Genomic DNA, 10,373 nt, shown 5'->3' with positions numbered 1-10,373 from the left:
GCAGGAAATAATGCTGCTTTTTCAGTTATTTTCTTTAGTACTAGCTATTACTAACGCCATGTCTTAGCTCCAGGAGCGGAACTATTGAGAAGTGCACAACTTTGGAGGAAGTTTATAATATCCCTCATCATGAATGTCAGAAAGGGCTTTTATTAATTAGATTTCTCCAAAAACAAATGCAAAGGTGATTACACATAACACAGAGGAACTTGGGCAAAGAGATCAACATAGGAGGAAGCTGCCAATTTGCAGAAGGATATCACTATCTTAGTCAATTATTTGTTCTTTACTTCATTTTAAGCGTGCACACATCCTCCCCAATGTTGATTTATTTTGCATGAAGTGATATTTCACATTAGATTTAGATACTCATTTCCATACAAGCCAAGAGCATCTATCAATCTAGAGTTCTCAAGGCTTAATTCAGTACTCCTTTATACAGAGTCTTTGTTAGCTGTGCTAAATAACGGGTTAGTGTTAAGTTCCCCCTACCCCAAAAAGTATTCCTCTCAAAGAAAAATAATCAGTCTGCCAAAAAAACAGCAGAATTTCATTTTTTTAGCAGTGCTTTCTCAATCAGAGAGCTAGCAGAAAGGAATTCAAAGATACAGACACAAATTTACATTTTCAAATCTCTAAATATGTCTATCCTACAGGATGAGTTATTTGTATTACCTGATAGAATTCAATTCCTTGATCTGTGATGAAGACTATTTCTGTAGAACTTGTCCAGCAGAATCCTAGAATATTGGCATTCTTGGTCTTTTAACAAACAAGCAAACAAACACTCTTTTACTTGGAAAAATTAACTATTCAGGCAAGCTAATATTACTAAACGAAGAACACGAGACCAAAGGCAATTTAGTTATCCAATCACTGGAGTTAATACTTTTGGCCAACTAGACATGCTGCACGCATCAGCTACTTCTGTAAAGACTTCCAAGACTATGTATGAACACAACTACTGTATGAATTTTTGGTAGGATGTAACATTTACAAGTTTATTACACAGCCAAATTTTCTTTTTGCCCTAAATACAACCAAGTTCTTCCAGTTCGAATCATACCACCAGTTCAACCAATTCCTGGCATGAAAAGCAGGTTCCTTCTGTTGACAGAAATTAAGAACTAAGTGGAAGGATTCGCCATGACTTCACTTGGAACACTATCATAAACAGTTTGGTAGAATGCTTTACTCAAACACCTAATCCTAAATAATGAAGCAGAGTACTTCAGCTTTGAAGTCTACAGGAATAAAGGGATCCATGCAAATCAGATGTTTAAAAATTTACTTTAGCATTCTATTACCCCAAAATGTAATTTATCTTAGCTAAAAGTTGGAAAGTACCAAACAACGACAATGTACTTGTTTCTCGTAAAACAATCATAAAAAAAAATTAGACGGGCTGTTTAAAAATACCAAACATAGTATGCAAACTAGTAATAACTTACTATCACTGATCAGTGAAATTAGGGTTAAACACCAACATCAACATATCTGGCATTAGTATAATTACTGTCTACTATTTCTGTATCATCAGCACTCTGTCTCTTGTTCTTCTCAAACCTTGACATTTGTTGCCTCCACAGCATTTACAGTCCTTTCTAGGAAAGAATTAAACTGACTGGACCGGGAAGTTCTTTATGATATTGTTAATACCTGTTCATTTACTTCAATTCATATAGGTAGTAGTGACTACATATCTCATTTACTTCGTGTTAGTGTTTTGGAAGGTATCTCAATCAGCTCTCTTGTAGAGTAGAGGCCACTAGTGTCACTAACATTAGAGTTTTACTTAAGCATATAAGCTTGGGAGACTTAACTCACCTTACATTCCTGTGTATATTCTACCTGAGGGCTATCTGGAATAAAATTCAAAAAATCCTGCAAAAACACCCATGAAGTGTATTAGCAATTACAAAGCACAGACAAGATACATACATAGATACAAGAGAATAGATATTAGTTTATCAAATTATTTTGGATGAGATAACATAGAAGAAAAACTTGACTTGCTATATTCCACTTCACCCCCGCCAGGGAATTCTTTATAGAAGTTGGCTCCGCCCCCCCACTTTTTCTTAAATGATGACACTAGCAAGGCAACAACGTTGCCTGTTCAGCCTCTCAGGATGACAGAGGAATTTTCATTACAGCTGATGTTAGCCACCAGACTTCTTGAACATTTGTCTCAAGAAGCTTCTGCTCTGGTACTGTAAGTAGAAGGTTTCCAGCTGCAATTCCCTATCTGCAGGGTGTAGGTTTCTTACCACACTCTTCAAAGTTCTCTGCATAGCCAGTATCTTGTTCCCCAAGGAAAACTTGATGCACTTCACTTCTCCTTTGTCTTCCATCCTGTACAGAATGAAAAAGAAGTTATGGAAATATCACCTAAAAGTTTCTTACAGAACTCTGTAATACACTGTAAAAAGACAATGACAGAAGAAAAAAGTGTAACGCAAATGCTTTTGAATACAACTTATGAATGTTGCCTAACAAGTATAGGATTCAAAATTCAGACGGGAAGATAATGGCAGTTCACTCTTCAGAAGTTCTGAACACATCCGTTACAGAAACATGGCTAAGGTCACACAAATAAGCACCTGAAGTTACTACACATGCTCAACTCTGTTGGCCTATGATGTGGAACTGGAAGACTGCGGGGCTCTTCAAACTGGTGTTCTCAGTTCTGCCCCAGTGAGTCTGAAGTTCTGTGACACTCACCAACAACCTGCAATCAGCTCCTTTACTTTCAGAACTACTGCTAATTGACACAAGCCTACTAGCTTCTCCATTAGGACACATCCTCTAGAAGAATTTCTGATGTTAAAGGGAGAGTGAGGCTATTTTCACACCATTAAAAAAAAAAAAGTATTCTTAACAAAGAATCATCACTACAATTGGCATGACTAAGGTAGTTCTACTTCCAGTATGCATTAACTCCAGACATAGAGACAGCTAGATAGTCAAGCAGGAAAACTGTGGAACTTTCTGAAGTTCACTGAGTATTTTCAGCTCCATCAGGATTTGTGACAAGTGTAGTCAAAAAAGTCAAATGAAAATAGCAACTTTCAGGACAGGCCCTATGCAATGCCTGACAGACCACAGTAAACACACCTCGACTACAAATTGCTTCATGCATATGTGGATTGAAGCAAACTTCTGAGTAAAAGAATACTTCTTACGTATGGACAGCAGAGTTCAATGAGCCATCACACTTAACAGAGGTGTATATAAAATAGTTTTCTAAAGACAAAGCAGTTTCCTTGAAACCACTGTTCTCAGACTTTGAAAAAAAAAAAAATTCCACAAGAAATGGAAGACATAAAAGAAGCCAATTTAGATTAAACAAGAAACAGAATGCAAGAAACCTACAGGTAGGAAACACTGCACTTGAATCACAGGCCTGAAATTCAGAAATTACAATTCTCTACACATTTAAATTTAGTTCATTGTGTTTAACTTGATAAACTACATCAGTGGATAAGTCACTGCTGCAGTAGGAATCACAAGTTTGAATCCCCACTCTCTCACATGTAGAATCGTAGAATCGTTTAGGTTGGAAAAGACATTTAAGATCATAGAGTCCAACCATTAACCTAGCACTGCCAAGTACACCACTTAAACGTGTCCTTAAGTACAACATCTACATGACTTTTAAATACCTCCAGGGATGCTGACTCAAACACTTCCCTGGGCAGCCTGTTCAAACGCTTGGCAACCCTTCTGGTGAAGAAATTTTTCCTAATATCCAATCTAAACCTCCCTTGGTGCAGCTTGAGGCCACATCCTCTCATCCTATTGCTTATTACTTGAGAAAAGGAACCAACCCCACCTGGCTACAACCTCCTTTCAGGTAGTTGTAGAGAGCAATAAGGTCGCCCCTCAGCCTCCTTTTCCCCAGGCTAAACAACCCCAGTTCCCTCAGCCACTCCTCATGAGACTTGTGCTCTAGACCCCTCAGCAGCTTCACTGCCCTTCTCTGGACAAGCTCCAGCACCTCAATGTCTGTCTTGTAGTGAGGGGCCCAAAACGGACCATAGTATTCGAGGTGCTGCCTCACCAGTGCCAAGTACAGGGGGATGATCACTTCCCTAGTCCTGCTGGCCACACTACTCCTGATACAAGCCAGGATGCTGTTGCCCTTGTTGGCCACCTGGGCACACTGCTGGCTCACATTCAGATGGCTGTCAACCAGGTCCTTTTGTGCCAGGCAGCTTTCCAACCACTCTTCCATGCCTGTAGCGTTGCATGGGGTTGTTGTGACTCAAGTGCAGGACCTAGCACTTGGCCTTGTTGAACCTCATAGCACTGGCCTTGGACCATCGATCCAGCCTGTCCAGGTCCCTCTGCAGAACCTTTCTGTCCTCAAGCAGATCAACAGTCCCATCCAACTTGGTGTCACCTGCAAACATACTGAGGCTGCGCTCAATATCCTCATCCAAATCACTGATAAAGATATTAAACAGAACTGGCCCTGATACTCAGCCATGGTGAACACCACTTGTAACTGGATGCCAACTGGATTTAACTTCATCCCCAATTCTTTGGGCCTGACCATCCAGCCAGTTTTTTACCCAGCGGAAAGTACACCTGTCCAAGCCATGAGCAGCCAGTTTCTCCAGGAGAATGCTGTGGGAAACAGTGTCAAAGGTTCTACTGAAGTCTAGGAAGACAACACCCACAGCCTTTCCCTCATCCACTAAGCGAGTCACCTTTTCATAGAAGGTGATCAGGTTAGTCAAGCAGGACTTGCCTTTCATAAACCCATGCTGACTGGGCCTGATCATCTGGTCGTCCTGTACATGCCACGTGATGGCACTCAAGATGGTCTGTTCCATAACCTTCCCAGCACCGAGGTCAGGCAGGCAGGCCTGTAGTTCCTCAGATTCTCCTTCCAGCCCTTCTTGTAGATGGGCATCACATTTGCTAACCTCCAGTCAACTGGGACCCCCTGTTTTACCAGGACTACTGATAAATGATGGAAAGTGAGCACTTCTGCCAGCTCTCTCAGTACCCTTATGTGGATCCCATCCAGCCCCACAGACTTGTGCGTGTTTAAGTGGACTAGCAGGTTGCTAACCATTTCTGCTTGGGTTATGGGGGCTTTACTCTGCCTCCCATCCCCATCTTGCAGCTCAGGGGGCTGGGTATCCCAAGAACTACTGGCCTTACTATTAAAGACTGAGGCAAAGAAGGCATTAAGACCTCAGCCTTTTCCTCATCTTTTGTCACTATGTTTCCCCCCCGCATCCAATAAAAGATTGAGATTGTCCTTAGCCCTCCTTTTGTTGTTAATGTATTTATAGAAATAATGTCTTTTACCGCAGTAGCCAGATGAAGTTCTAGTTGGGCTTTTGCCCTTCTAATTTCCTCCCTGCATAACCTCATGACATCCTTGTGGTCCTTCTGAGTTGCCTGCCCCTTCTTCCAAAGGTCATATTTTTCCTTTTTTTCCTGAGTTCCAGCGAAAACTCTGTTCACTCAGGCCAGTCTTCCTCCCTGTTGGCTCATCTTTCGGCACATGGGGACAGCCTGCTCCTGCACCTTTAAGATTTCCTTCTTGAAGAATGTCCAAACTTCTTGGACTCCTTTGCCCTCCAGGACTGCCTCCCAAGGGATGCTGCCAACCAGTTTCCTAAACAGGCCAAAGTTTGCCCTCTGGAAGTCCAACGTAGCAGTTCTGCTGACCCCCCTCTCCTTACTTCTCCAAGAATTGAAAACTCTATCATTTCATGATCACTATGCCCAAGCCAGCCTCCAACCATCACACCACCCACTAGTCCTTCCCTGTTCACAAACAACAGGTCCAGTGGGGCACCTGTCCTAATTGGCTCCCTCACCAGCTGTGTCAGGAAGTTATCTTCCACACACTCCAGGAACTTCCTAGACTGTTTCCTCTCTGCTGTATTGTATTTCCAGCAGACATCTGGTAAGTTGAAGTCCCCTGTGAGAACAAGGGCTAGCTATTGTGAGACGTCTCCCAGCTGCTTACAAAATACATATTAGAGAGAGAGAGATATATTCCTAGAAGCTATGCTAAGACACCTGTAGGACAGGGAGGTGATTCAACACAGCCAGCATAGCTTCACCAAGGGCAAGTCCTGCCTGACCAGCCTAGTGGCCTTCTATGATAGGGTGACTACATCAGTGGACAAGGGAAGAGCAATGGATGTCATCTATATGGATTTCTGTAAGGCCTTTGACACAGTTCCCCACAACATCCTTCCCTATGTACTGGAGGGATACGGATTTGATGGGTGCACTGTTCGGTGGATGAGGAATTGGTTGGATGGTCACATTCAGAGGGTAGTGATGTCCAGATGGCGACGAGTGGTGTCCCTCAGTGGTCCATATTGGGACCAGTACTGTTTAGTATCTTCATCAATTACACAGTGAGATTGAGGGCACCCTCAACAAGTTTGCAGATGACACCAAGCTGAGTGGTGCTGCTGACTCACTAGAGGGACAGGATGCCACCCAGAGGGACCTAGACAAGCTTGAGAAGTGGGCCCATGTGAACCTCATGAGGTTCAACAAGGCCAAGTGCAGGGTCCCACACCTGGTTCGGCACAACCCCTGGTATCAATACAGGCTGGGGGATGAAGGGATTGAGAGCTGCCCTGTAGAGAAGGACTTGGGGGTACTGGTGGATGAAAACCTGGGCATGAGATAACAATGTGCGCTCACAGCCCAGAAGGCCAACCATATCCTGGGCTGCATCAAAAGAGGTGTGGCCAGCAGAGTGAGGGAAGTGATTCTGCCCCTCTACTCTGCTCTCGTGAGATCCCAACCTGGAGTACTGCGTCCAGCTCTGGGGCCCTCAGCACAGGAAGGACATGGACCTGTTGGAGCGGGTCCAGAGGAATGCCACAAAAACGATCAGAGGGCTGGAACAGCTCTCCTATGAGGACAGGCTGAGAGAGTTGGGGTTGTTCTGCCTGTAGAAGAGAAGGCTCTGGGGAGACCTTATTATGGCCTTTCAATACTTAAAGGGGGCTCATAAGAAAGATGGGGACAAACTTCACCAGCATAGGGTCTTGCACCTAGGGAGCAATAACCCCATGCACCAGTACAGGTTAAGTGTTGACCTGCTGGAAAGGGACCTGCAGAGAGGGACCTGGGTATCCTGGTGGACAACAAGTTGACCAGCAACGTGCCCTTGCGGTGCATTAAAAAAGAGCATGGCCAGCAGGTCAAGGGAGCTTATCCTTCCCCTCTACTCTGCTCTGGTGAGGCAACATCTGGAGTACTGTGTCCAGTTCTGGGCTCCCCAGTTCAAGGAAGTGAAGGAACTAGTGGAGAGAGTGAAAGAACTACTGGAGAGAGTCCAGCAGAGGGCTATGAAGATGATCAAGGGACTGGAGCATCTATCTTACAAGAAAAGGCTGAAAAACCTGAGTCTGTTTAGCCTGGAGAAGAGAAGACTGAGAGGGGATCTCATCAATGCTTATAAATATCTAAAGGACGGGTGTCAAGAGGATGGGGCCAGACTCTTTTCAGTGGTGCACAGTGACATGAGGCAACGGACACAAAGTGGAACACAGGAAATTCCAATATGAACATGAGGAAAAACTCTACTTTGTGGGTGACAGAGCACTGGAACAGAGAGGTTGTGGAGTCTCCTTCTCCAGAGATACTCAAAACCTGCCTGGATGCGTTCCTGTCCAGCCCACTCTAGGTGAACCTGCTTTATCACATAATTTTAAGATTGCAGAATTCTATCCCCACACAACAAAGACGAAGGTGCCTTACCTGAAGGAAATGGGATTTCTGTCCTCCAAACCTTTAACAACTACTCCTGTGGCTCCACCAGATCGAACAGCAAAAACCTATTAAAAAGTTTTGAACATATTTGTAGCTTATTCAAAATCATAACCTTAACATTCTGTCTTTTCTACAAGCCATACCTTTAATTTCTTTACTACACACAATTTTTATACTTACACAGATCTGCCAGTTCACACTGAGATTCAGTAAATAATTATTTCTTTCCTCTGAAGTTCCAAGTTTACTTAAGAGTTGACAGGTTTCCAATGGTACTGTAACAGTCTTGTAGGCATATGCTGAACTACCAGGCAAGTTAAACCAGTAAAAGTCTGTATAAGCTTTTCTCTTTTTTATTTTTATATTCGTATTTTTCTAAGCCATGTACTAGTAAAAGTATGTAAAATATCAGGGCATTGTTTAAAACAAAAAAAAAAACCAAACCCAAACCCTTGGGGATTGTGAAAAGATGCAACTCAATGACCCAGAGGCTTGATCTTGTCAGAACATGTTATTAGATAGGAATAATTTAATAGTAATCTGCAGTTTTGCATGTACCTAAGAAGTTTCTGCCAACCTGCACTAGCAACTTAAAGAATTCCTTTAGCACAACTGTACACATATATGTATAAAACCTGCTACAGCTATACCACTTACTGAGCTGGAATAAGAGAACAGTAGAAACATCATGCTGTTACCAACTTTAACTGGCTTAGAAGAAGAAAGTCAGGCAGATGCCTTATTTGTACTTGTTGTACATGGAGAAGTACTAGAGACACACAGATCAGGTCTCAGAATAACAGATATATTGTTTTGTAATATTAGCCCAGCTACTGGTGCAGTGTGCTCATGGAGGAATACAGGTGTTAAGGCTATAAATTGCAAGCAAGTCCACAGCCTTTCTAGAATGATAAATAGTTTAACTACTTTTAGTATTGATGTAGACAGAAAATGAAGGCAACACTTATTTTTTGTGAGATGAGAAGGTAGCCAGGACAGATCTCTCAGAAGGCCGCTCATGTGGGAAACTGTCATTGAAATGCTGATTACAAATGATTTAGAGACACATTGGAAATTAAACAATTTCAGAGAAGCAAGAAAACATGGAGAATTAAATTTACAGTTGAAAATAAGTTTCTTTCAAGTGAGCTCTTAACAACCAGTTTCTGTGCAGTTATATCACATCCACACTATGCTATATTGTCTCCTGACAGACCCATTTAAGTAATCTAATTTCAATAGGTCCTCAAAATGTAAGTAAAGGATTACGGTTTATAAAGAGAAAAGACACCAATAATTCTGAACAGAGTGCAACAGCAAGAAACACACCCCAGAAATACTCCTCCTTGTCCAAATATGCCACTGATCATGTCCACACCTCACATGTCAAAACCATGCTATTCATATGGAGAAGAAAGCTTGAACATTTCAATTCTGTGAACACTGAGGTCACAGAACAGTTCCAGGAATTAGACAGTGGAATGTATCCACATCTATATAAGTCTCATGATAGACTGTGGAGCTTTTAGCTATAATGAGTTGAATACTCAGAAGCCCATAGGTATATCAAGGAGAAACACGCTTGAAAAAACTAAAGCCAAGAAATGGAAAGCAAAGCGTTGCCTCAGGTCTGAGCTACAAGTAAAGCTACAAATATTATTTTTTTATTAATATACTGAACTTTAGGCATAGAAAAGGGAAAAAAAAATCAGAGATACGAAGCTAGCAGTGAAGTGACAAAGTTTGCCAGTAATGTTGGGACATTTGGAATAGAAAGAAAAAGTGCTGACTCTGAAGAACTCCAGAAAGACTTTATGGCGGTGAGAGTAAAGGTAAGTGAAATTCAACCTAAAAGATCTGTTGATGCATTTGAGAAAATAAATTTCTACCGCCTCTAGCAAGCTGACGGGTCCTGGAGCCAGCCACCCAGCAGCAGCCAGTAGCAGTTCCACAGAAGGGGAACAACCAGCCCCATGCTCAGCAGCCGAGGGGTGGGGAAGACACCAAACCAAAGCATGGCAGCCTCCAGATCCCTCTCCTCGGAGAAGCAACACAGCAACGGCGGGAAAAGCTGAGGAAACGGACCCGAAGCCGCGACCCCAACCTACAGAGCCCTGCGAGGCGCGGAGGGGGTGCCCGGGAATTCCTTTGATGAGGTTTCCTTTGAGATCTCTGGCCTCCTTAGGCTAAAAGCCTTACTTCATTTAACATAAAATTTATAAGGCATACTTAAGCCTATTAAAAGGTTTACAAAACTTTGTTCCAGATTATCTTCTCTCGCTTTCGACATGTACACTTAATACTTACTTTTTGATCAGCCTTTTGGTCATAACTAGCCGTTTCTTTTTACGTACTGCTGAAATTCGCCCTCAGTTTTACAAATGTTAAAATAAATTTGCCTAACTAAATGCATACAGGTAAAGAGTGGGAGGAATGTGAATAATCATGCCAAAAAAAAAAAAAAAAAAAGAGTAAAGCTGGAACTCAAGGGACTGAATAGGAAAGATACACTTGCAGGAGCAAAGTGTTACAGCGAAGGATGAAAACTGGGAAATAGATGGGTGTTGTGGTCAAGAGTATGTAGAGGTGGACATGTAGAATGGCAG

At 42.4% G+C, this 10,373-nt stretch overlaps 1 protein-coding gene across 1 annotated transcript in view; it reads right to left on the bottom strand.

Moving 5' to 3' along the window:
- Positions 1-10,097, bottom strand: part of LOC104287921 (chromosome unknown open reading frame, human C18orf8) — a 20,023-nt gene extending 9,926 nt beyond the window's left edge. Inside the window, exons 1-6 of the mRNA XM_009886655.1 lie at positions 10,075-10,097; positions 8,425-8,428; positions 7,756-7,832; positions 2,271-2,355; positions 1,828-1,884; positions 676-762 (exon numbers count right to left, since the gene is read on the bottom strand). Coding sequence (XP_009884957.1) covers positions 676-762; positions 1,828-1,884; positions 2,271-2,355; positions 7,756-7,832; positions 8,425-8,428; positions 10,075-10,097 — 333 coding nt within the window. The remainder of the gene's footprint in view (positions 1-675; positions 763-1,827; positions 1,885-2,270; positions 2,356-7,755; positions 7,833-8,424; positions 8,429-10,074) is intronic.
- Positions 10,098-10,373: the final 276 nt, after the last annotated feature.

Source organism: Charadrius vociferus, unplaced genomic scaffold (assembly GCF_000708025.1).
Source record: "Charadrius vociferus isolate BGI_N301 unplaced genomic scaffold, ASM70802v2 scaffold45, whole genome shotgun sequence".
Taxonomy (NCBI): Eukaryota; Metazoa; Chordata; class Aves; order Charadriiformes; family Charadriidae; genus Charadrius; species Charadrius vociferus.
This window is presented reverse-complemented; position numbering and strand designations above follow the sequence as displayed.